The sequence below is a fragment of the Prionailurus bengalensis genome, chromosome A3, assembly GCF_016509475.1.
Source record: "Prionailurus bengalensis isolate Pbe53 chromosome A3, Fcat_Pben_1.1_paternal_pri, whole genome shotgun sequence".
Classification (NCBI taxonomy): Eukaryota; Metazoa; Chordata; class Mammalia; order Carnivora; family Felidae; genus Prionailurus; species Prionailurus bengalensis.
The window spans coordinates 88,812,565-88,838,371 of record NC_057354.1 but is presented as its reverse complement, the minus strand read 5'-3'; the positions used below and the strand labels follow the sequence as shown (position 1 = coordinate 88,838,371).

Here is a 25,807-nt window from a genome sequence, read left to right as displayed (position 1 = left end):
ATTTGTGGACTCTTATGGACTGCACACATATAAAAGGGATTTGAAAGGTACAATGCCTCCATTCCTTTGGGCATAGAAAGTCCTGGACACTCCTGGGGAGCTCTGTGCTCTGATGAGGAGCAGGCCTTGGGGCAGACTTTCCCCTGTGAATGGGTGGTTTCTGAGCCCAGGAAGAAGGTGTAGAGGTTGCTTCTTGCCCATTGTCTGCATATTCCAAGAGTGCCTGCAGCCTGCCCTCCATATTCTCCCCGCCCGTTCTGCCAAGCATTGCAAAGTTCATCCATGCAGAACTCCATCTGAACCAGCATCGCCATGACTGATCCCCAGTCTTTTCTGACTGATTTCCAAGTGCCTGAAGGCCTACGGGGATATGAGACACAAGCTGTGAGCCAAAGCTTCAGAGCACTGCAGGCAATAGCTGGAGCCCTGGATGTGCCCTGGGGAAAGGATTGTAGATGGGGGTCAGGGAGAGAGTCTGCAGGAGTTCCTGTGAACTCCTCCAGCCAGCCTGGAGGGAGAGGGATGCTTTTGGGGAAAGGGCAGATCATATGCAGGCCAGAATGAGAAAAATATTCTGTCTGATAGCCCACTCTTGCTCCCTGAGCCTCATGGGTTGAGCTGTGACCCACCTTTGGGGCAGTCCACAAGGGGCCAGCCACATTCCTTCGGCCAAAGGAGGGGTTGGGTGATGTTTGAGAGGACAGGGGTTCAGTCTGGGGCCAGGGGCAGGGTGAATCTGTGACCAGGATTAAGGGTCAATTTGGAATTAGGCTCAGGGGCTTGTTTTAGGTCAGGATGATGGGTCAGACTGAGGTCTGGGGCCAGGGTCAGAAGTCCATCCGAGGTGGATGAAGGAATGTCCTCTGATGGAATCTGACTGGCGAAGATGGTTGCTGACCCTTCTCTGTCCTGGCCACTCCCAGCAAGCCTACTGCACAGACCTAGCATTCCTCCTTCCCCAGCATCTCTGGCACGTCTTAGAAAATCACACCACCGTGGCTTTTCTTCTCTTTTGTCCTAAGTGCTTGTTGGGATTTCAGCAAGGATGGTTCCAATTAGGAAATCCAGCAACTATTGTTGTGGGGCCGTGCTGTCCCTGTGGACATTCCCCACGACCCCACTTGGTGCCTGAGCAGAAAGGACTCGGAATGACTTCCCCAGGCCCCCTCCTGACTCCCGCTCTGCTGCTGAATGGGAGGAGAGGATGAAAATGCACAAAAGCCATCTCCAGGAGTATGGGCAGGGAAGGGGAAGACAATGGCTTCTAGGGCTGTGATCCCAGCAAAGCCAACACCTTTGTGGACTTTTGAAGTTGGTGGCTGGGAGGTGGGTGTTGTGTGAATTTGTTGACGATGATTCTCTGAGTGTGTGTGCCTTCCTACATATGTGTGTGCGCTCACCATTTGCCTGTGCATCTCTTTGTATCTCGGTAAGACTATGTGTCCACCGTTTCACAGATGTGTATGTGTGTGTGTGTGTGTGTGTGTCCATCTTTCAGAGACAGATGCCTCTGCGGGTGGGTTCCCCAAGGTCATCTTGCCCATTTTACCACCTTGAGGCCAGTGCTGTGTCTGGGGGTCAGGCTAGATTGTTAGGGGTCTCCAAAATAGTGGGGTCTCAACAATTCCCCAAGCCCCAGTATCACCGAACTTCAGCCCCACATGGGGAGCGAGGTGGGGCTGGCCTCACCACTCCTGGGTGCCCAGTCCAGTTGACTGTCCTGTGAAATCTTCCTATTGTGAGGGCATGCCCCAGCTCTGTATTTCTGGGGCTACAGTGGTCCCGACAGGAGCTTTGTGAATATCTGGGCCCCAAGCCGTCTGAGGTGGAAGCCTGAGGGCACTAGGGTGGGAGAGGAGCCCTCTGGGAGCCTACACGCAGGCTCTTCAAGGCTGATCTTCCACTAGGAAGGGAGATTGAGGGCCAGAGGAACAGGAATTGCTTCCCCCTGAATCTGTAGTACCACAACTGTCCACCAGGTGGGGTTCCAAGGCAGAGAGTGAGAATCGAGATGCCAGAGCTCTAGAAGCCGGAGATTAGCTTTCAAATCTCCGCCGCCACTTCAACCTCCGAAGCGCTCTTACAGGGAGGGACAGCACATATGCTCGCACCTTAGACGCTCACACACATTTTCTTCAAGTGAACTCTAAAATAGAACACGTATTGGGTGCAGGGGAGGTGTTAAGAGGGGAGTCTAGTTTCGTTTACACACACACCACCCTAAACTGAAGGTGGGATATCAAGACTTCTGCTCTGGGAGTGCGAGAGTGAACGGCAGAGACGAGGGGGCTGTGGGGGGAAAGGACCTACGGGAGAGGGCGAGCCAGGCACTAGCTAGATGATGCCGGGCTTGGCACGCGTAGCTCCATGTATCACAGACACGCAGGAGGAGAGGCCAGATGACAGACGGATGCACAGACACACATATAGCTCCACAGAGAACACACGAACCCGCAGACACACCACCCAGCTCCACAGATGTCGAGCCGACCCAAGGACACACAGGCGCACACACAGGTGCGGCCCCGGGCCACACGCACACCTCGCGCAGGCACGCGCGCCGGGCCCTCTGCGGCCGGCTCTGAGAAGGTGGCCGCGCTCACCCAGCTTGTTTATTTACTCATTTGTATCAATGAACGTTTGTACCCGACTCCTCCCGCCTCCGGGTGCCGGGTGCCGGGGCTGCCGCATTTGTCCTCGGCGCGGGACACTCACCCGGATCGGCACCCGGGGGGTTCCTCCGACGCTGCGGGGGGCGGAGGGCACTACAAAGTTAGGGGGTCCGAGAGGAAGGGCTGCGTCGTGAGCAGCCCAGGACGCGGTCGGGGAAAGGGGAACATTGGCGTCTTGTGGGATGAGAGACATATGCGGGTGGTGGTGCGGGCGGGGGTGGGGGGGGGGTGGGGAGAGACCTCTGCATCGGAGGTTTGGGATGCCCGGATGGGAGATGGGGGACCCCGGCTAAGGAGAATTGGGAGGAGAAATGTTGGCGGGGGCGTTGAAGGGTCCCGGGAGATAGGAGCCGGCGGGATTCCGCGGGATTGGAGCTTGGGACCCCGATCACAGGTTCAGGGGCTTTCAGCGGCCCTCCATCGAGGGGCAGTCCGGCAGAGACCTCAGCCACTGGGGCGACAGCACACACGGGACTGCCCGGGGCGGGAGGAGGGGGCCAGGGACCGGGAGGGAGGAAAAGAGGGAGGGAAGTAGCTTAGCAGCCAAGCGGGCACGAAGCGAGCGCGCACCGTGTGTGTGTGTGTGTGTGTGTGTGTGTGTGTGTGTCTCCTCTCGTCCGTCTGTAGGTGCCGGGCTCAGCGAGACGCCGGCGAGAAGGAAGAGGAGGCGAGAGGTGAACTGAGTTTGATCCTGCGGCGGCTACAAGTGGGTCCCGGGCGGGCGGCGGGCGGCGGGCGGCCGGGGCGGGGCGGGAGGCCGGCGGGCGCTCACACGCTCCGGCCGCCGGCCTTTCACCACGCCTCCGGCTTTGTGAGCGCAGGGGGGGGGGAGTGTGGGGGGTGGAGTGGGGTGGGGGTAGGGTGGGGGTGGGGTGGGGGGGCGGGCTGGCGGAGCGCCCACGGCGCAGCCTCCCGCCTCTATATAAACACACGCATCGCCTCGCTTTGGACTCAAATTCACATTGAGAGAAGCTTTTAAAACCACCAGCCCTGAAATCCTGCCTCCTGCTTTTCCCCCTCTTTCATTCCTTTTGCCTTCCTTTCTTTTTTCCCCCTTTCTTCCCCCAGCAGCAACTCCAGAGCCGAGAGACTGCGTCCCGGGACGGATTGCCTTTTCTTAATTGATACAATAGCCCAGCTCGGGTTTTCACCTCCTCCCCCAACCCCACCCCGCCTCACCCCGCCCGCCGCCGCCGCCGCCGCCGCCGCCGCCCCAGCGCCCGCCCGGGGCTCTGTCGTCGGCCGCGTCCCGTCCCGGCCGCGGCCCGCCGGCTCCGCACCCGCGCTCCGGCTGCCGCGCCCGCCGCGCCGCCTCGCCAGCCGCGCCCGCCTCGGGGGTGCGCGGCGGCGGCTCTGCGGCTCGGGCGCGCCGCCGGGGGCAGCCCGCGGACGCTGGGCTCGGGCCTCTCGACTCGCCTCAGCCGGGGAGCCTTCCCCTTCGCCCCCAAAGTTTCTGGGTTCGTTGGAATTTTTGGATTCAGAGTTTTTTCCCTTTTTTTTTCCACCTAGGAATTTGAGGGGAAAACTTTTGACAAATCGATCGCACTTTCTCTCCGCTAGCTCTTACGAGAGAGGCTCCCGCTGGACAAAGTTTTCCAAAGTTTTCCGAGTGTGATGGTTGCGGGGAGAGCTAATCCACCAGCTTGATTCACGGCTTCATCTCACCACCCTCGAGCAGTCCCCAAGCCCGCTATAAGGGAACAAACAAACAAACAAACAAACAAAGTTACACTCCGAGTCTCCTCGAGTCTCCTCTCTCTCTTCTTGTAGGCAATTTTTTTCCTCCCTCTCTCCGCTCCCCTCGCAGCTCCACTCCCCTTCCCGCGGCCCCTTCCTCCTTCTCTGTTTCGGCTGGAGGTACCAGGACCCCCGGCCGCAGCCTCCCCTCCCCCGCCGTTCGTGTCCCTTCTCATCCGGCCTTCCCCTCCCCCGCCGCGGCCGGCACAGCCAATCCCCCGAGCGGCCGCCAACATGCTCTTTGAGGGCTTGGAGCTGGTGTCGGCGCTGGCCACCCTCGCCGCGTGCCTGGTGTCGGTGACGCTGCTGCTGGCCGTGTCGCAGCAGCTGTGGCAGCTGCGCTGGGCTGCCACCCGCGACAAGAGCTGCAAGCTGCCCATCCCCAAGGGCTCCATGGGCTTCCCGCTCATCGGAGAGACCGGCCACTGGCTGCTACAGGTAAGGGCGCACTCGCTCGGATGCTCTCCGGGGTCCGCTAGCGGCGAGCGCCGGGAGGAGGGAGCCGCGGGCTGGCCAGGGGGCGCCCGGAGCTTGAAGGCACGGGTCCCCGCCCCGCCCCTTCCCTCCTCTTTGCGGGTGCCGTCCGGGCTTCTCCTGCCCGCCTGCGGCGTGGTTTGGAGCCCACTGGCGCCCGGTGCGCAAATTCTGGGAGTTGATACGAGAGGTCCCAGGACCCCAGAGGGCTCCCAAGATTGACTTTCCCCCGTCGCTGGCGACCCAGCAGGGGTCTAGTGGGCTCCCCGCGCGGTGCGGGCCAGAGGGGGCGTCAGGTCGTGAGCCGCTTTCGTCTCCCCTTCGCGTTCCAGGCCCCGGTCGCCGTCGGCTTCCGGGGCTTTGGCGGTGTCCTTGGGACCCGAACACTGAGTCGGGGAGACGAAGGAGCCAATGGCACCCAGAAGTGCCCCTTTAAGACCCCCGGCTGTGTTCCCGCCGCGTCGTCGGCTGCGCTAGGTACAACTGCCTTGGTCCAAGGTCGGAGAGAGCGTGTGTATTTTGTGGTGGGGAGGGAAGGAGGTACCCCAAAGAAGATGAAAAGCCTGAGACTCGAGGGTTCTTGGCTTTTAAGGAAAAGGGTCTATTTGCTTATTGGGTGGGGACACTGTAGCAAGGGAGAGAAACCTGGGATTGGTGTGTGAGATCCATAGAGTGTGTGCATGTTTGTTGCCAGACGCCTCACGACCGCACGCTGCTGGTGATAATGGGGGTGGGCGCGTCGGGAACCAGACTCAGGTAAGGTAATGGGGAGATTAACCTGGAATTAACCTCGTCAAGTGCTAGACAAACGCGTTTGCAAGTGGATACACACAGAATTTTTTCTTTTGGGGGTGGGGGACGCCTCTGGTCAACCGCGGGAAGTGTGTCGTGTTCGCGTGTGCACCGGTGTTTGTCCGGAGGATGCTGATGGCGGTTAAGAGAAGGATGAATGTCTTGAAGACAACCCGGGCAAGAGAGAGGTGGGGCGGGAGGCGAACGCAGAGACCTGTGGGTTTAGAAGTGCGAAAGCAAGGCTTGAAACTAACAGACGCGTGCAATCCGCGCGCGCACCACACTTACACCCTGCCGGCCCCGCCCCGCGCCAAGTGACAGCGGAGCGGGGGCGAGGAGGGTGACGCGCGTTTCCTCTGCGGTGTGGTCTTCCCAAGTCCCAGAATCGGCCCATCTCTTTTGGGGTTGTTTAGGCAGTGGGGAGGGGTTCGCTTTCACCAATAGGGCTACCCTCCGCAGAGAAATCCCCAGAGCCTCTTCCTTGCCGCCACACTTAAAGAGTTAACTGCGGCGGTGGTCTAGGCTTTTGGCCGAGAATTTAGGAAATAAAATACCTCATACGGGCATCAGCTCCTGTCTTGTTAGAGCCAATCTGCGGAATGCATGGTCTGTCCCCACCTCCTTTTCCTGACCTTTCTCTGCCATCCAATGTCCCCCTGACCTTTTCTCTGAATCCCACAAGGGCCCCTTGGGGCTCCGTGTCCAACCCGCACAGAAGATGGGAAAAGGGAAGCAGGCCTACACCTCCCCTTCCATCAGCCCGCAGGGCCCTAGACTCCGCCGTGGGAGGGACATGGGGGATGCCTGTAGGAGACCGCTGAAGGGGTTAATGGGAGCCCTCTGAATCCCAGCTTTATTTTTTTGGAGTCATTTATCAGATTTTACGGGGAGACCTCCAAGGGCTCTCCGTTTCCACCGTGCGCCATCTAAACAGAGCCTAGGGCTAAAAATACAACATTTTTGTATAAATTGGACTCGCGGCCCGAGCGGCCGCCCCTATGAAAGTCCTCTTTGTGAAGACCGTGGAAACGGCGGACAAATAACTCTTTATTAATGCCACAAAAAACGCACTTTAATTATAGTTAGGCAGATCAGAGGCGGGAGGGGGGCGGCGGGAGAGAGGCGGCGGCGACCTCGGAAAATTCACAACCCAACTTTTGTGTCGAAAGAAAAGAAAAACAGAGGAAAAGAAGGAGAGGAGAGACGGAGAGTCAGACGGAGCGAGCGAGACGGGTATAGCAGACGGAGGGAGGGAATCCCGCTCCTCAACCCCCCTTGGTCGCACCTCCATCCTCGCCTAGAATTCTCTTAAAGGGATAGACGCCGTCTAGAACCGCGGCAGGGTCGGAGAGCTCTCTCCTCCCCCACAACCTGGGAGTGGGGTTGCGTCCCCCCGCGACCCAGCCCCCCTCCTGGAGGCGCGGGCGCTCTGGGCTCTCTCCCTGTCGCGCGCCCGGGCCGGGGCCGGAGGCGCATGTGGAAAAGTGATTAGGGATCCGGGTTCTGCAGAGTCACTTTTCGGCTGTGCTGGGGTGTGTACACATCTAGTTGGAGAATACTTTTCCGTAGAAGAAAGGAAAGTGAGGAGAGAGACCAACCTAGGAAAAGGGGACCGCCGAGGTGTCCCTTCGGGGGTGCGTGACTCGGTGGGTCTGGAGTCCGCATCCGCACTTCGTTGGCGGCCGAGAGCTACGGCCGGACAGGTGGCGCCCCTCCCCTTCCCACCCGGTGCCGCCCCGGCGGGATAAGGGTTAACGTGGGGTGGGGTGGCGAGTGCCTACGTCAAAGGTGAGCGGGACGCCCCTGCCCCCGCCCCTCGGAGGTCCCCTCGGTTTCCGGTACCCGCGCGGGGGCCCGCTCAGCCAGCTCCTCTGAGAGCCCGGCCGGGGCCGGGGCTGGGGCCTAGGCGTCCTGGGCTCGCGCCGCCGCAGCCGCCGCCGGGGATCCGGTTACCTGCGACAGCCGCCCCGCCCTGCCCCGCCCCGCGGGAAGCGCCTTCCTCGGAGCTCCCGTTCCAAACTCCTGGGCGGCGACGAAAATCCTTCTCAGTTATTCCCAGGGCACATTGCATTAGGAAAATCGCGGCTCTCGGCCCGTGACCCTACCTTGCAGATCCCTCAGAGGGCCGCCGGGTCCCTTCGCGGCCCACCCCTGAGAACGGAGGAAACCCCAACCCCCTTCGTAGTGACTGCCTCCGGGCACCGACCGCTCACCGCTATAAATAATCTTTGGCCTGCGGCCACCCCGCGGGGTCTCGCCAGCCCGTGGCCGAGAGCCTGGAAATATTTATTCCGAGAGGCTCCGGAGCGTGGGGCGGGGGAGCGAGGGGGAGGGGGGCGAAGGCTCTAGCTTTGGGTCCCGCGGTCCGGGATACCTTTTTCCTCCCGCAAGTCATTACTAAACACCCTCCCGAGGGGTGCCCCGGGCCTCCCGCCTCCTTGCATTATTTATTATCCTCTAGGCCCTACTTCCCAGTTCGTGTGCATGCTATGAAAAATAAAACCTTCGTGCGTGTTTGTGTGTGTGTGGGGGGAGCAGGGGACTGGTGGCCTGAGCGGGGTCCTCCGCCCCTCCCCCGCGAGCCCTTCAGGCTGGGCCTCCCGGACATCTCATCTGGAGATATACGCTCTGAGAGAGGTTTTTTTTTTTCCGTGGCTCCCGCAGGGTTCCGGCTTCCAGTCCTCAAGGAGGGAGAAGTATGGCAACGTGTTCAAGACGCACTTGCTGGGGCGGCCGCTGATCCGTGTGACCGGCGCAGAAAACGTGCGCAAGATCCTCATGGGCGAGCACCACCTCGTGAGCACTGAGTGGCCACGCAGCACGCGCATGCTGCTGGGCCCAAACACAGTGGCCAACTCCATCGGCGACATCCACCGCAACAAGCGCAAGGTAAGCGCTCTGGGTTAAGAACCCCGCAACCCTGCTCCGACCCTCTTCTTCTCTGTACCAGCCTCGGGTGTAAGGAGTTCGCAGAGCCCGGGAGACGCCCCCACTCGAATCTGAGACCCCATCTGTACACCATGCCAGAGGACCCCGCAGTTCCGTGCCTCGAAGTCTGCGGTCTAGGTTCCAGGCTTGCAGGCCTCCTCTGGGTCTGCCCGTTTGTTGGCTAGCTGTGCCTTTCCCACTACCAGGCCCAGCGGGGGGCTGGCTGTTCGGGGTGAGGGAAGTGGTTTAGAGGGAGCTTGAACGTGCAGGTACTAGGGCGTCCAACGCCTGTCCTCGCGGTGCTCCACAAAATTGAAAAGAGAAAAGGGCAGATGGTGGTCCATGCTCCCAAGGCCTGGAAACGGATCTTTGTAAAACCAAACCTAGCCTTTCTGCCACCGGTTGCTGGATTAAGGTAGACGCGGCAAGCGCTGGGAGCCGAGCACCCTGTGCGAGACGGTCGCGGAGCCTCGCCCGGGAGGGGTGAGATGAAATCTGGGCCACTGCTGCGAGAGCCAGTCTGGATGGCGGAGGAAGGGCGAGGGGTGGGAGAGCAGCGGCGGCGCTGCAGGGGATCAAAATGCACCTACCCCCTCCCATAAAGAGGAAGAGAAAGTGGGTGTTTATCCTGTGGATTTCCCGAGCGCCTGCAAGAGGCGCGGAGGAGGCGAGCCAGCGCGCACGGAGCGAGCCTCCCCGCCCCCTCACAGGGCTGCGCCGCCGCCGCCGCGGCTCAGAGCGCGGGCGGCACGTGCTGTTTGAACTGCAGTAACCCGAAAGCTGAGCCGCCGGCGGGCGGGGCGGCGGCCCTCGGGCTTAAAGCCGCCAGTGAGGGGGCGCTGCACGACCTCCCCTCCCTCGGTGTTTTCCATTAGGTCAGAGGACTCATCCAGGTTTGAAACCTGAAGGGAAGAGAGGCAGCCTCTGATCTTCCCGGAGGAGTGGCAGAGTCTGGGAGGGGGGCGGGTAACGGTGAGCAGCCCTCTCGGCCAGAAGGCCATGTGAAGTGGTCTTTGTGAATGTAGGAATTAATCTTGTAGTATTTGGTGTCTTCTGCACTGCTTGCGACGAGTAGTTCTCCATAGCAGACAAGCAGACAAAAGGCGGCAAAATCTGATGGAAGAGACAACTCCCCCCACCCCCCCCCCCACCCCACCCCACCCCACCCCCGCCCCGCGATAAAGCACGTACTGGAAGGGGCTCCTGAAGTAGTCTTCCCCATCTGCCTCACTAGAGCAGGAAGCAGCTAACAATTCCAGGGGGCAGATGAGGAGTGGCTGGGAGGGGGCTATAGGCTCAGGAATGGTGGGCTTATAAAATGTGCTGGCCATTATTTTTTTCCTAGTCTTTAGGACTCCACCCAAAGCCTGTTCCAAAGAGTGAGGAGACAGCCTGAGATTCAGAAACCCAGCTCCGGGGAATACGTCTGCTTCCTCATTTTATTTTTATAGAGGCTTTGACAAGGAAAGTTATCATCCCCTTCTCACAGAAGGGGACACAGAGGCTTGGAGAGTTTAAGGGACTTGAACCAGGTCAGGAAGCAAAGAAAGGGCAGGACAGGGCATGCAACACAGGCATCGGTGAGATGAGTTGTTTCTGGGCCACCAAGCAGAGCCCTACTTAGTCCTGCCCACCTGGGCTTGCCAGAAACTGGTGGTTGGGGGTGGGGAGGAAGGAGAAGGCTGGATCAGGACCAGAGTGTGAGACCCTGGGGGTGCAGAGGGCTTGCTGTTGCCTTGTGGTTCCACCCACCCGGTGCCCAACTTGGCTGTGGGCCTCCAGGTGGGGAGGGCCCCCCTGGAAAGCCCCCAGGTTTGGCCCACATTGTCCATTTGGGAGGAGGGAAGGAGAAGGCATGATGAATGCTGCCAGAGGAATGCACAGGGAAGGAAGGGGGAGGGAAGGATAGGGATGGAGCAGGGGTGGGGCCTGACACTGAGAGCCACATTGATGGTCTCCCTCTTTGGGGTACCCTATTCTCTAGTTCCTTGGGGATAGGAGGTGGCCAGAAAACAGTTCATCCTGACAGAGGCTTGAGAACCCAGGGCAGGGCGCTCCCAGTGTGTGTACTAGTTGATGCTTGCTATGTGGCATTTATATGGGTCCTATGGTAAATGGGTGGGCGAAAGGGTCTTTCCCCTCCCCCCCCCCCCACAATCTCTCTAATTCAATTTTCCATAAACTTAGGTTTGCTGAGCCAAATTGAAGGCTTTAGACTAGGTAGACACAGAAGTGGGAATCTCGGTCTTTGCCTCAAGAAGTAGGATCTAGCTGGAGGGACGAGAAGAGAATGAATATTCAGGGGCATATTGTTGGTCCTGGAGAAAATGGCTAATCTCCAGGACCCCAGTGCCCAGTGGACCCAGCCTGGGCAAGGTCGGGGGTGTGCCACGCACGATGCCTTATCCAGTCCACTCTGTAGTCAGGGACCTGGCTGGTGAGCAGGCCGCTGGGCCGGGCCCAGGCCTGGTTAGGATGTCCTCACAGGAAGTACAGCCCAGGTGTGCTGGGGCCCGGCTGGCTGGCGGGGAACTAGGAGCGTCACTGTTTCCATTGGGGCTGGTGGCCCACCCCTTCTCTGGGAGGTCCGACCAGATGTGCTGGGAAGGGGCTCCTTATAGCCATCGCTGCACTCCAGGTGTTTGCCCTGCTGTCCTGGTGGTCTAGGGCCAAGATGGGCGGGGTTGTTAGGGAGAAAGTCCGGAAAGTCTTGCCCAGTCTAACAAAATCCTCTCTTGGAGAGCCAGGCCTGTGTCCCTATAGCCACTACCTCAGACTCTGTCCCTTCTCTTTTGTAACTTCCCTTCCCCCAGGGGTCTGGGGTGTCTCTGATAATGGGGGAGGGATGTCATCCTTCTTTGTGTGCAGAGGCTGGGGTAATTACCCTGGAAGGGTAGATGGAGTGTGGTAGGGGAGATTGGGGGGAGAGTTGTCAGACACACAGAGGAGGAGTTGGGGGTAATTACAGAAGCTCCAGTGCACAGCCCCACACACCAGAATCAGGCATTTCCTCTTTTCCTTTGGAGATAGGGCCGAGCCTTTCGGCACCAGAGGGCCAGCAGTTTCAGGGCACCTCAGACAGTAGTAGCCCTCCCCAAACTTGGAGAGCATCCCAGAGGATAACTTAATCCTGGATTTCTGGTGTCCTGGAGATGGCAGGCATGGCTTTCCCTTCATCTCAGACTCCTGGCTACGGGGACTTCTGTACCCAAGGCTGAGGTGGGGGAGCAGCTCCCCAGGCTTTGGAGGTAAGGATTAAGAAGCCCTGCCTCCCCGCACACCATCCCTCAACGACCTGGCCTTTGGGCCCTGTCTTGGGTAGGAGTGGAGGTCAGGCTCAGGATCACTGCACCCCTCTCAGAGACCCTGTGCACCCTGCAGTCTGTGTTGGGGTAGAGAGTCCAGGAAGTGCTTCAGCAGGAGGGCAGAGCCAGGAGGGCTTGGGGGTCTTTAGGGAAGCCAGCCCAGACCTGCTCTAGATGGCCTTTGGACCAGTGCACAACCTCTGGCTGCAAAGTCTCCCCAGGCTCAGCTCGGGGCAGAAGTTCCCACCTGTACTGGATAGGAGGGTGGGTGGCGCGGCCAGGCAGCCCCGCTACTGAGAGCTCTGCCCCAGCCCCTTGGCAGAGGCACACAGCCTTTGTTCTGCCAGCCCCAGAAGTCCTTCACTCAAAAGTTACTGTAGCAGTAGCCGGTGGGTGCAGGGGCCGCCGAGGGCTCTGGTGGCAGTTGCGGATCTCTCTGAAGGTCAACGGGGGAGGGAGCTCATGGCCAGCCAGCCGCCAGGGCGCCTGGGAGTGGGTGCCTCCCTCCAGTTGCCCTGTGCCAGGCAGTGGGCGGGTGGGCTGGCTGGGTGTAGGGTTCACCCTCTCCCGTTTCCCTCCTTTCTCTGTCCTCCCAGGGCAGGGAGGGGTCCAAGGCTATGATGCTGGGGTGTCTGCTCACTTTCCAGCCTTGGGAGACAATTCTGGCCTTGACAGGGAGGGGAGGCTTGGCTGGGGTCTGCTCTGCCCTGAGCCCCCTGTGCCAGCCATTGTCTCTGTTCAGGATGGCCCAGGCTGAAAGACTGGGGTTCAGAGCGTGCCTCTAGGGGAAGAGAAATGCTGAGAGCAGGAATATAGTAACCAGAACAGCTGGCCTTTTCCTTAGAATAAACTTGGCCATAAAGAAGCGGCCCCTTAGGGCTCTTAGATAAATTCAGAGCTCCCGGGATTGGTAAGAGGGTGGCTCGTGGGGTTTGGAGTGGTGGGAGATGGGGTTCCCTGCCGTTGGTGAGTGTGGCCAGTCATGGTCTGGACTGTGACATTGGGAGAACCCTTCCCCCCTCGGGCCTCAGCTTTCTGAGGGGGTTTTGCTATGGCTGGAAGAAGGATGAGTGTCTCGGCAAACCTAAACCTTCAGAGTCTGTGGCTTAGGTATCTGCTAAGGGCTGCTCTCCCTCCCCCACCATGTGCTTTTGTCCTGGGGACAGAATTAGAGCTAGAGTCACCTGGGGGACAGACCCTCTGTTCCCATAGGTGCTGCCCAGAAGCATGCCCAGGCTGGGGGGTCTGGGCTGGCCCCTCCCAACCAGAGGGGCTGAGACGGGATTGGCTCAGGAGGCCTCCAAGGTGAAGTCCAGGCCCAGTGGAAATGCCAGGCATCTGGGAAGATGACGTCCTCTCTCTTGTCCTCCCTCTTACTTGAGTTTAAAGTACACACCTTGGCGTCACCCCTGTGCTGTGCGGACAGCTGCCTCGGAGGCTGCCTGCCCTCTGTTATTCTTTCCACTCCGCAGGCTGTGGCTCCGGTGGCTTGGCTTGGCGGGGTGGCCTGCCCAGGCCCCCACCCTCCTGGGCAGCCGCTTCCATTCCTCCCAGTCTGAGTCACTGGCCCAAGGAGTAGGTTCGCTCTCTGACTCTTCCCGCTCCCGAGGCTGCCTGTCCAGAGGCTGTCTGTCCGTCTGTGCATTCATGGCCACCAGCTGAGAAGGGGGAAGCTATCTGGCTGAGCAGGTCAGCAAGCAGGGCTCTGGGGCTCCAGTGTGCCACTCCTCTCCCAGGGGCTCTATGTGAGAGGCAGGAGGGGGAAGCATGTATAGAAACAATTATGGAGGATTTGAACCTTGACAAGCCCCCTGGTGTCCCACCCCTACCCCCTCCCATTCAGGGGAGAGAGCGAGAACAAGGATGTAGACCCTTGAGCCAGTTGCTTTGCTGGAGAAACTGATGGGGGTGATGGAGGGTTTCCAGGCACGCCCTCCAAGGCGAGAGCCCATCCTGCGCCGCGCCGCGTCTGTGCCTGGGAGTTCTTGGGTCTCCCGTGACACTCTGGTTTCTCTGTCCCGGCACCAACCCTGGTGGGAAGTCCATACCTGCTGTTCCCTCTGCAGGGCTTTGCCTGGGCCACAGCTGGTTCCCGATGACCTTTGTCCAACATTCTTGGCTCACTTTTGGGAATTCCTAGGGAAGCCCCAGAGGGAAACAAAGCAGCTGTGGCTCCTGTTACAACTGTGGTCAGGGCAGTCGGCTCTGGGGGCTGGGAACCCTTCCTCTCTTCACACCGCGCAGCTCCGCTGGGCGCCTTCCCGTGTGCCCGAGTCCTGACCCCGCCCGCCCGACGTGGCCCAGGCCTCCCTGTGCCCTGGCCAGCACCTCCGCCTCCTCCTGGCCTTTGTGGTGGGTGGTGGTTTCTGGGCTGCCTCGGCTGTGGGAAGTGCCCTCGTTGTTAATCCTGGGCACCAACCCAGAGATGAGGCCCGGGAGTTTTCCTGGTGCCTGGGAGGCCCTGATGTCTGTGGAGCCGCTGGGCTGGAAGCAGGGGCATGGACTGGATGACTTCTGAGCAAAGTCCTCTGGGCTCAGAGCGCCTGCAATCTCCCTTTGCTTCACTTCTTGGTTGGCCATTTTCTCCGCCTCGGGGGGCTCTGAGAGGAATCATGGGTGAGATGGCTAGGTGGAAAGGGACTCAAGAACATCCAGTTAAACTTCTCATGAAACCAGTGGGGAAACTAATCCCTAGAGAGGACAGTGACCTGGGGGCTGCCACTGATGAGTCAGGGTCAAGAAAAGAACCCTGGACCTGGCTGTAATTCCCTTTTCAGAAGCCCCAGCCCAGAGGCTTGCAGGTGCAGGGTGTTAGAGGGTTTCCTGGGGATCATTCCCAGCTCCCTATAAGGACCCCTGTCTTCCTAGAGGTGACGTGTGGACCTCTTACCCTCGGAGTCCATTGCTCAGTCCCAAATCCCCCTTGGTCCTCCTGCCCTCTTTGGACCCCAAGGTTTGAGAAGGAGCAGTTCATCTGGCCATCACTAGAGGGCGCAGGGAATGTAACCTTTGGGGCAGGGCAGGGCAGGGCAGGGTTCCTCAATGGGTCACATCTGGCCAGTCCTTAGAGTGCAGTGGGGGTCCTCAGAGCGCCTCCTTTGGTAACCCTGGGATGGCCCCTCCTGGGCCACTGTAGCCTGCTTGGAGTGCGTGCATGGGGGCCTGGTAGGCCCTTACCAGGTGACTCATGCAGTGCCAGATTCTGGACTCTTTCAAGGGGACGGCATCTACTTTGGGACACATAGATACTGGCATTTATGTGCTCTGTACATTGAAAGGAACCACAGAGCTCACGTCTTTCAACCTCACCATTTTATAGATGAGGAAACTGAGGCTGGGGGGCGTGATTAGGCCATGGTCACACAGTAAGTTGGTAAGTTAAAACTCAGGTCTCTGGATGCCCAGTCTGCCTTTGCAGAGTCACCACCCCACTGCATATTAGAGCGTAGCTGGCTTTGACACTGACCAGTCTAGGTCTGCATGGCTTCTGTCCTGTTATCCACTGCCACATACCCACCTTTGGGCTCAGGTCTCCTGGTGCTGGGAGCCTGGCCAGCCCTTGCCCCCATCCTCTCCATGACAGTACTCAGTTGGCCCTGGACTGGCTGGTCCTAGGCCAGGTGTGGCCTCCCTCTCCCTGCCTGCCCCCACCTCCAGTCTCCTCACTGAGGCCTGGTAGCCACAGAGTATCTTTCTGCCTCCCTGATGAGCATTTTGCTGTTTTGTAAGGGCCCTTAGTTGGCCAGCACTGGGCTTTGGGGACTGGGCCCCATTCCCACCCCATAAGAGCCAAACTTGGAATCCTGAGGACACGGTGTGTGTGTGTGTGGGGGGGGTGGTACTGAGGCAGAGAGCACACTGCCTTTATCCATAGCCCTCTGAAGAGAGTAGCAGCTGAAGTCTCCCTTGTATATTCCTGGGACCCCCACAACTGAGCAAGGTGTGAGTGACCCATTCAGGCCCGGGCTGCCCTTGGCCACTTCCCATCATCCTTTTACATTTCAGCTGTCCCTTAATAGCAAGAGCAGCCCCGAACAGTGCTGGCTTCTCTGCCCCTCACTGGCCTCCTTCCCTCCCTCCGTCTGCCCACCGGGAATTTCGGAATGAAAGTGCTATTGTGAATGCCTGGCTGGGCCACTGAAGGGCCAGCACTGTTATTTCTGCAAACCAGCCCTCCCATTAGCCATGCAGGGCTGAGGCCAGGAAAATGTTACCTTTTCCTCCTCGAGCTGACTGCAGGGGAAATTCTCACATTTACAGTTTGTGCGGTGGTTGTGTTTGGGGGACAGGAGGGGAGGGTGAGCGCGTGTGTGTGGTTTGCGTGGGTCAGGGTAGGGGGGCTAGAGGAATATTTGTCTCCTTCTCCTGTGCTGTCCCTCTCCTCTCTGCCTTCCCCAGTGACCTTTCCCTCGCTGTTGGTGGAGGTACCCCCTTCTGCTCTGGACTCTTGGAGGGGGTAGAGGATGTTGGTTATGAGTGGGACACACAGGCGATCAGTAAATAAACTAACGTTGTCCCCTCTCCTGTAACACTGTGGTCACCAGTGTGAAAACTGTGCTGGGGCATTTGGGTAAGGAGGGGGCAGAGGGTGTTACTGAGGAAGCAGGAGGATGGAAAGCAGAGAAGGTGGGAATAGGGACTCACTGGCTACTTAAAATGGACCAGGAAGATGCAGGGCACTAAAAGAGCTTCTGTTTGGCTTTGTGATCTTTTGGGGTGGAAAATCTTGCCCCCATTCCCCTGCCTCCAGGCCTGGCCACATTGAAGACATTTTTGTGGCACAGCTATTAACAGATGGCCTGGGATCTGCACCCAGTAGGTGTTTCCCAGGGAATAAGAGCAATTTGGTCTCAGGAAGTCCTGCCTGTGGTCTAATCTCAGACTCTCTTGTCCTCCCATCAGTGGAGAAGAAGAGCCACCTAGTGCTTTCCATCTCTTCCTTGGCCAGTCCTCGCACCTGTGTTCCACTCCTCCTGGGCGCTTCTGCCCCTGTGGTGGGGGAGTTTGGGAATGGGTTCCTGTGGCGGAGGGGCCAGCTCCTCCGCAGCCCTGCCCAACACCCCGTTGCGTGCTCCCCAAAGCTGATACAGCCACATCGCCTGCAGACCTGCTGGCGGCTGGACTGCCCAGTCCGCAGGGCTTTGCCACTGTTTGGAGCGCATGCTTTTCTGGGCGTCAGGAAAGGAGAGGACAGCTCACATCTCCATGTGATGACATGGAAGGTCCTGACTTTGAATAAAAGTGCCCACGAATGGTGTTTTAAGCCTGTCCTTCCCCTGGTTCTGCCTCAAGGCACAGGCAGCAGGAGGGGCTTTGGAGGTAGGCGAGCCAGCAGGTGTTTGTGTCTAGAGCTGGAAAGCAGAGCTTGATTGGAGTGGGGACCCAGAGTCTCTGTGGCCACCGTCCTGACTGCATGCTTCAGTGGGGCCCCCTGGGAGCCGAGAAGGCCGGCACGAGCGCCTCTTGCCACTGTCCCCTGCCCTCCAGGTCTTCTCCAAGATCTTCAGCCATGAGGCCCTGCAGAACTACCTGCCTAAGATCCGGCTGGTGATCCAGGACACGCTTCGCGCCTGGAGCAGCTGCCCTGAGGCCATCAACGTGTACCAGGAGGCGCAGAAGCTCACCTTCCGCATGGCCATCCGTGTACTGCTGGGCTTCAGCATCCCCGAAGAGGACCTTGGCCACCTCTTTGAAGTCTACCAGCAGTTTGTTGAGAACGTCTTCTCCCTGCCTGTCGACTTGCCTTTTAGCGGCTACCGACGGGTGAGCACCCAGGGCCTGGGAGGAGAGGAGATGGGGCATCCATGAACCCACTTGGAGTGAGATGGTGGCCGACCACTAAGACGCTCACTGGTCACACAGACAGAGGGGAGGTGTCAGCGGAAGGGTGGGGGTGGAGCCTTCACCTGCTGGTCTCTGCAGCTTAGGTGGGAAGTTCTCAGAGGAGTCCTTTCCTTGTGGCCCTCCCGGCCGTGGGAAGGGGCCCTTCCTCTTTGGTGACCAGGTGGCCTCCTTCTCCCTTCAGGGCATTCAGGCACGGCAGATCCTGCAGAAGGGCCTAGAAAAGGCGATCCGGGAGAAGCTGCAGTGCACCCAGGGCAAGGACTACTCGGACGCACTGGACATCCTCATTGAAAGCAGCAAGGAGCATGGGAAGGAGATGACCATGCAGGAGCTGAAGGTGGGGGTGGCCTCCCCAGTGGTCAGCGCGAGCGCCCCACGCTCTGTTTTTACCCCTTCTGCTCCCAGCCCACAGGGACTGTCCCTGACCAGCTGTGGTGGCCATCACTGCTTGGGGCTGGGCACTTGACCAGAAAAGAGACCGTGTCCCTGTCGGCTTAGTGTGCACGGTCTGATGCGGATAGATGAGAAGCGTCCGCAGTGGGTGGTACCACCCCCCACCACAGCTTCTGTGCACCCACACTCTCCATCCCACCCACAATCCCATCCGCCATTTAGGAAAAGGTACTGAGAATTGTCCCCTAGAAACCCCGCGCACATTTGGTGTCGGTGGCTTCATTGACCCCCCTCGACCCCTCGACCCCTCGACCCCCTCCACCTCCCGGTATTCACCATTTCAGTGCATCATGGTCCCCAGAAGGGAAGCCACTTGCGTGAGGGCAGCCTCAGTCCTTGGGGAGGAACAGGGAGATTTGGACCTGACTCGGGTCTCCTCCCATCCTACCAGCCTTTTCAAACTGGTGGCACTCAATACCGTCCCCAGACTGTCTGGTACTCGCTAAGCCCAGTCAGGCTGCCAACACCAAGACTGTCCACACTGGCCTCCAAGAAGGGCTTCATGCCTGCCCCTTTTTAGGGTGGGTGTACCACCTGAGGAGGGAGTCATCAACTCATCCTGGTCTCAACTCTGCCACCCGCATGCCTGCCAGGTGCCCACGGAGACTTCCTGAGGACTCCGCCATCCCCACTGTCTGTGCTCACCCTTAGTCTGGCTCCTGCTTTCCCCCTGGCGAGCCATTAGGAGCTCCAGTGACCTTCCCGTTTGACAAGAAGTGTTGTGCCTCGTAGGTGGTGCCACGGCGAGTCAGAAACCCAGGTCCCTTCCCTCTCCTCTCTAGGCCTTCACGTGTAAAATACAGGGTTCGGGATGAGGCAACCTGCTGAAACCTTTCCCTGGGGTACCCAGTGCCCAGGTGTCTTGCTCCGCTGAGAACCCTGATGGGGTCTGAGGCTTCTGGGGGCCACCTCCGCTCAGCCCAGCACACGTCCCCATGGGTGTGGTCCCAGGTCACCTCCCCAACCCCGTCAGTACTCCTGACCTCCTACTAGATGTCCTGGGGATGGAGGAAGGGGCTGCGGCTGCCAGCTGGAAAGCCCCAGTGTAGACCCACCCTGCTCGCCACGCCGGGCCTGGCTCCTTGAGATTTGTCCTTTTTCTTCTGTGAGCTCACTGCGCTGATTAGGCCTGCTGGGGCTGGCTCTGGAATCCAGCAGTGAGGGAGAAGCAGCCCTGCCCCAAGGGACTTCCAGGCTCGTGCCTCTGCCCTGGACTGTAGCAGCTAATTCTCCTGCCCAGCCAGGGGACTGGCCCTGTGACCTGTGTCTGTTGTGGCCCGGATGCCGCAGCAACGTGAGGCTCAGAGGCAGGCCCAGCTAGACGAGCCTGGGGCACGGGGGATGCCGGTGGAGCGGGGCTGCCCCCGCGCTGGATCATCGACGATGCCTCTCTCCTTGCCGCTGCAGGACGGGACCCTGGAGCTGATCTTTGCAGCCTACGCCACCACTGCCAGTGCCAGCACCTCGCTCATCATGCAGCTGCTGAAGCACCCAGCCGTGCTGGAGAAGCTGCGAGAGGAGCTGCGGGCCCAGGGCATCCTGCACAGTGGCGGCTGCCCTTGTGAGGGCACACTGCGCCTCGACACCCTCAGCGGGCTACACTATCTGGACTGTGTCATCAAGGAGGTTATGCGCCTTTTCACACCCATTTCTGGTGGCTACCGTACCGTGCTGCAGACCTTCGAGCTTGATGTGAGGCTGGGCCCTGCGGGGCTGGGGCTTTGGGGATCCTTGGGAACATTTCTTTGGGGGTGGGGGCTGGCTGCTGGGAAAGAACAGCCTTTTTGTCAGGGTACTTCAGTACCCAGATGCTGGGTCAGATGAAGCTAACCCGGGTATCATAATGGAAGTTGCATGTGGACATCTGTAAACAAGAGACAGGACTAACATGCTGAGGGGGGAGCTGTGGGGGGAGGGGGTGCCACAGTGGGGGGCCTCTAGAAACATCTGGACCTGTGGGGCTGGCAGGCAGAAAGTCATCTGCCCTCTCTCAGACCTCCTCCGGCTTTCACCACCATACCTCACCCCTGCCCCTGTCTTGCCTCCAGGGTTTTCAGATTCCCAAAGGCTGGAGTGTCATGTACAGCATCCGGGATACCCACGACACGGCACCTGTGTTCAAAGACGTGAACGTATTCGATCCAGACCGCTTTGGTCAGGCACGGAGTGAAGACAAGGATGGCCGCTTCCATTACCTCCCGTTCGGCGGCGGCGTCCGCACCTGCCTGGGCAAGCATCTGGCCAAGCTGTTCCTGAAGGTGCTGGCGGTGGAGCTGGCTAGCACGAGCCGCTTTGAGCTGGCCACCCGGACCTTCCCCCGCATCACCTTGGTCCCTGTCCTGCACCCCGTGGATGGCCTCAGTGTCAAGTTTTTTGGCCTGGACTCTAACCAGAACAAGATCTTGCCAGAGACGGAGGCCATGCTGAGCGCCACAGTCTAAACGCGCCTGGCCCATACCCCCACCTCAGCCCAGCCAGGCGGGGTGGGGTGGGGTGGTGGTGGTGGGAGGCACCAGAAGGGTCGAAACCTGTGTGTGGGAGGGGGCGGGAACGTGGGGAAGGGGGAGCGGCCCCCCATACCTTACCCTCCCCTGTTTCCTCTCCCTGGCAAACCTTACCCAAAGCCACAAGGGCCCTGTCCTTCCAGGGGAAAGGCTCTTCTCCTGGCTCCTACTTCTCTCCAGTCCCTCCAGTTCCCACCAGCTTAGCTTCTGGGAAGGGGCATGGCGGGGCACTCTGCATGCCCATTACAGTGTTAAAAGTCAGTGGCTTGGCTGTCGCATTTGCTTGTCATGTTCTGAACTGGTCCCACCTCTCCCATTTCTTTTGGGCCCCTTTAGTCTGAGGACGGGTGGTTGAGGGGGAGGGAGGAAAAGAGGTGCCCCGTTTGGGGCTCTCTTCAGCACCCCCTCCCTTCCTGCTTTGACTCAGACTGGTAGAGTGCCCCTCCTGGTGTGGCTGCCCAGGAATAGCATACTGGGTAAGAGAACACGAGTCACCCTTGGTAGAGTGGGGGGCTGCAAGCAGCCTGCAGGGGCCCCACCCTGTTGCCAGTTTGGACATTTGAAATTACCTATTGCTGCTACTTTTTCTCTCTCTGACCTTGGGGCAAAGGAGCCCCAGGCCCTGTCCTCCCAGCACCCTCCCTGGTGGCCCTGGGCATGCGCACTGACATCCTCACCTTCCTGCCAGGCAGCCTTGAGCCCATCCTACTTCCCTGTTACACACATGCCCAAGGCCTTTGGCTCATGGGCTGCCCGCTGCCCCTCACCCCGGACCCTCCCCACTCCCCCCATATTTATTCACTTATACAACCGAATCTTGGCGTTCCCGGGGACTGGAACAAGCATCTCTTCTGTCCCCAGCCTCCTTCCCAGCTGTCCAGGGCAGGGCTTCTGCGAATGGGTCCTCCCACCCACGGGCTCCAGACCTTCTGTGGGTTCAACCTCAGAGCCTCACTCTCCGGGTGAAGTCCAGTGCCTCCACCTTTGCCGCCTGGCGGTGGTGGGGAAATGGCCCCCTGCCTCCCTCCCTGCTCTGTCAAAAACCCTGTTCACGTGGGGATTTGGAGGCTGCCACAAGCTCTTGCTTGGCCACTGTTCACCCCGGTGCCCCCCACTCCTCCTAGTGAGCATGGGGAAGTATACGGGTTCTTTCCTCTGACAGGGAGTGAGGGCCCCTGTTGTCCGTCCCTTGACCCTCACCCTTGGCCCTTTGCCCTTGGAAAGATGTCCTTGAAGTCCCACCCACCTCTATGCCACTGTCTACTTAGCCCAGCTCAGAGGTGTGGGGACAAGACGAAAGCAAGGGGAGGTGAGCGAAGGAGGCGGCCCGTTCGCTGCGCTGACTCAGGTCCTCTGCCGTGGTCTGGAGGCAGCTGCAGGGGGGGGTGCTGCAGAGCTGAGGAGGAGGGTACGTGCGATTTGTCAGAAGTGATTTGGCTGAAAACTGGCCAGTCAGGGGATGACTGGGGGACAGAGGGGTGGTTCCTGCCACTGGCATTTTGAGTGTTGGAAATTTGGGATGCCTCCCGGGATGGTTTTGGGGGTCTCTGGTGAGTCTCTAAGTGATTTTGTCTGTTTTCAGATTTTTCTTGGCTTTCTGTGTTTCTCTATTGGATTTTGATGTTATATAAAATCGACGAATCATCTTTACAAGAAAATCAAAAACACACAGAAGAGACAGAAGAGTGCAGGATCCCATTCCCTCCAGTTCCCTCTCTGTAGCAGTGGCTACTGTGGCCACTGAGTGGCCCCCTCATGGTGCTTGCAGATCCCCACCTGCCCCCACTCACATCCCTGTGTGGTAGCCTTTAGGGCAATGGGTTCATGCCTGGTGGACCACTTTATAACCCCTGTTCTCAAGTGTTTCATTTGGTTCCTACATTTTCACTACTAAAAAACAGTGCAGAACAGGGGCATCATTGACAAAGAGACATTTTTAAAATATTAGCAAAATCTCTCAATCCACCCCCCCCCACACACACATTCTGAAAAACAGGCAAAAATGTGTCAAGACGCATCAACGCTTGCAAAATATCTGCATGGTGCACCAGAATTTCATACCCATAAAAAAGCCCAGTGTCTGCAAGGTTCCTGGTCCATTAAGCTGACCCAGCTTGTCCTGAACCAGTCGCTTTTGACTGAACATCTAGGAAGGCAGTAAGTGCTACTTCAGACAGGAAGCCCACCAGGCCTGGCCCTGGTAAGGGGGTGGGGGGTCCGGAGGGCTCTGGGAGGCATCAGTGGCCTTCTCTTGGGGTGACCAACCTGGGAGGGGCAGAGGGGAAGTCGGAGGGGGTCCCCGTGAGGAGGAAGGAAGGATTATTTACCCCGCTGGGTCTCAAAGGCAACAAGAAGGGAACCGAAAGAAGCTCTTGACTGGCTGACAGGAGGGTCCCAGTGTCGAAATTCAGCCGTCTCTCCTCTCTGTGTCCATCCGTGTCCGTGTGTTTCTTGTATAGGCTCTATAGAGGTAGCGCTAGATGGGTGATGTTTCCTCACTTACCATTCCTAACTATTGTAACTTGACATTAAAAAGACAAAACCCCACAACCCTCTTCCTGCCACGGGCTTGCAGATTGAAGCACTTTCGATGTTGGGCGCTGGCGTTTGTGTTCTGGGTACCATCCTGACCCTGCCCGGATCACTATAATATTATTTTATACACAAAACTTTTTTTTTTCATAAATGTTATAATTTTGTGTCTGTCTTTATAAACTATTATAAGTACTATTTTTGTTATAATTCAAAATAGATATTTAGTATAAAGTTTTTGCTGTTAAATATTTGTTATTTAGTAAAATATGAATTTTTTTCTCTATTGTAAACATGGTTCAAAATATTAATATGTTTTTATCACAGTTGTTTTAATATTGAAAAAGCACTTGTGTGTTTTGTTTTGATATGAAACTGGTGCCGTGTGAGTGTTTTTGCTGTCATGTGGTTTTAATCTGTATATAATATTCCATGTTGCATATTAAAAAAAAATGAATGTTGTGCATTTTGTGATTTTGGAAATACTCAACCTGGCTCTTTTATAGGCTTCCATAATAAACCGTGGGGACTCACCCTTGTTTGCCTGTCTGGTCTCTGCATTCTCAGCATTGCTGTAAGGGTCCTCCTGGCCACCCACATGCCCTTCCCCTATGCCCACCTGCCAGGCAGGAAATTCTTCCCCACAACCAAGCTCACCATTCCTTGTGCATAGGCGCAGAGAGGTCCGTGCCAGTGCCCTGGGAGTAGTGGGATCCCCTGGGTGGGGAGACGTGTAAATGTACGGCCACTGGTCCCCATACATTGGGGGATGGGGCAGCTGGGAGTTGTCTCCGCTGGCCGACTGTGGCCATGACCAGCTCGTCTGGGAGTCTCATTGCTGGACGAGGCAACCCAGAGCCGAGGCCCCGTCCTCAGCATCCGTCTTGAACAAGGACACTGATGTTCATGGCCACACGGCAAATTGGGGAGCAGAGTTCAGTTCTCCTGACTTCCAACCTCGTGCCCTAGAGCACTTCTCAAAGCCTATTTCATGGGTGTTGTAGGAGCAAACGGGTTCCCTGATTAAATACGTTTGGGGAAAGGGTCAAAAAGGGTTGGGCAGATTCCTCCCTGCAGGACCTCCCGGGCCCTTGAACCTGAGGGCGGGCGTGCTAAGCGACTGCGTGGGTCACAGGGCTCCCCAAGCCCATTTGACGACAGAAACCGTGTCCTCTTTCACGTTCCTCACACTCAGATAAAAGGCGCTCTGCAACCTGACTCCCAGAGGGCAAAGGTGAGGCCAGCAAAGGGCGAGACGTCCAGTGCTGGGAAAAGGAACTCTGAGGGTGGTTTTCAGGACTGAGGGGCTGGGTGGGTAGAGAGGGCCTGGTACTGTCACAGGCAGGGCCTCATAGTACCCAGGCCGGTCCCATCCTCTGCCTTGCCCAGTCCCCTCCCCACAGCCTGGGGAGGGTATTCTCGCACCCCCCCCACACCCCCAAAAAGCTAGCCTGAAAAAGGCGCTTTTTTTGTGGCTGCAGCGTTCTTTGTTTGTTTGTTTTGACACCGTTAGGTCCAACCTCAGTTCAGAGTCCCCAGATCCAGAGAGGGGTGCGGGGCCTCTCCCCACCTGGCCACCTGGACCCAGAGCCTGGCCACCCAGAAGAGAGCCACCAACATCTTCTGAACAATGCCACCAGGGCAGGACACTCAGCCAGCCTTGTCCACCGCATCCTCGGCCCTGTGCCATCTTTCTGCTTCACCGGCCCCTCCCCACCGCCCTTAGGTCTGCTCTCCCTGAGCCCTAACCTCCACCTGGGGAAGGGGACAGCAAGGGGGACTCCCTCGTTTTCCATAAGATAAACCAGAGTCTTAGAGTGGCGGGGACTTTCTTATGGCTACACAGAAGCAAAGGATGGTCCTTGAACCAGAACTGGGCCACCTGCCCCACCCAGCACGTGCCCCTGTGGGACTCCCTCACCCGGAGGCCTCCAGGGTCAGTGAGAAGCAGCAGTGAACACCCCCCAACTTCCACCAGGAACCATGCCAGCAGAAGGTAGTAGTTTTTCAAAGTGTGAATTCCAGTCTCCTGGCGGAATGTCCTGTGTGGCAGCAGAGGTGAAAGCAGCATGGTCCCTGGGCTGCCCTCAGTCTGACCGCCCTGCCACGGGGTGGGAGGGCCCAGCCAGGCGGCTGCCTGGCCTGTCATCACCCAGTCTGTCTGTGCCTCTCCCCCGTGGGCCCAGCGGGTCACCAATGTCCCCCACACGGCCGCCTGCCCCGGGAATCTCCTGGCCTGGAAGGAGAACACAGGCTGTTGTGGACAGGCAAACATGGCCACTGTTTGTTCAGGGATTGGGGCGCCAGTTTGGAGGGAACTCACAGACCGCACATTCTGCCACCTCCCAGCATTTTTCCAAAACAGCCTGGTCTTGGCTGGGCCCGGCTGACCAGGGTGGCCGGGGACTGGGAGCCAGGAACAGGGCAGCGAGAGCAGAGCCTTGGGGCCAGCAGGGTGAGGTAAGCAGGTGAGGGCAGAGACCGCGCTCCGTCAGAGCCAGCCTGTGCAGCTTTGACGTGCCTTGGAGGAGAAGAGAGAGAGAGGGAGAATGATTCTGTGTGTCCG

At 58.6% G+C, this 25,807-nt stretch overlaps 1 protein-coding gene across 2 annotated transcripts; it reads left to right on the top strand.

Annotated features, from left to right (window-relative positions):
* Positions 1-3,239: 3,239 nt before the first annotated feature.
* Positions 3,240-23,774, top strand: LOC122496994 (cytochrome P450 26B1). Of its 2 annotated transcripts, none has more exons than XM_043603666.1 (7): positions 3,240-3,378; positions 4,182-4,847; positions 8,340-8,564; positions 17,396-17,671; positions 17,934-18,089; positions 19,613-19,897; positions 20,254-23,774. In XM_043603666.1, exons 2-7 carry the CDS (start codon positions 4,644-4,646, stop codon positions 20,644-20,646), a joined length of 1,539 nt encoding a protein of 512 aa, XP_043459601.1. In that variant the 5' UTR covers positions 3,240-3,378; positions 4,182-4,643; the 3' UTR covers positions 20,647-23,774. The 2 variants fall into 2 exon arrangements, with proteins under 2 accessions (XP_043459601.1, XP_043459602.1); XM_043603667.1 differs by lacking the exon at positions 3,240-3,378 and adding an exon at positions 4,009-4,129 and having other exon boundaries at positions 4,233-4,847.
* The last annotated feature ends 2,033 nt before the right edge of the window (positions 23,775-25,807 follow it).

What these genes read in the sequence shown, in the direction of transcription:
- LOC122496994 (XM_043603666.1), top strand. Translation starts at nt 4,644, where the DNA reads ATGCTCTTTGAGGGCTTGGAGCTGGTGTCGGCGCTGGCCACCCTCGCC. An exon ending in CCGGCCACTGGCTGCTACAG is followed by an intron (nt 4,848 to 8,339) that starts GTAAGGGCGCAC and finishes TGGCTCCCGCAG; the next exon opens with GGTTCCGGCTTCCAGTCCTC. An exon ending in TGCAGACCTTCGAGCTTGAT is followed by an intron (nt 19,898 to 20,253) that starts GTGAGGCTGGGC and finishes TCTTGCCTCCAG; the next exon opens with GGTTTTCAGATTCCCAAAGG.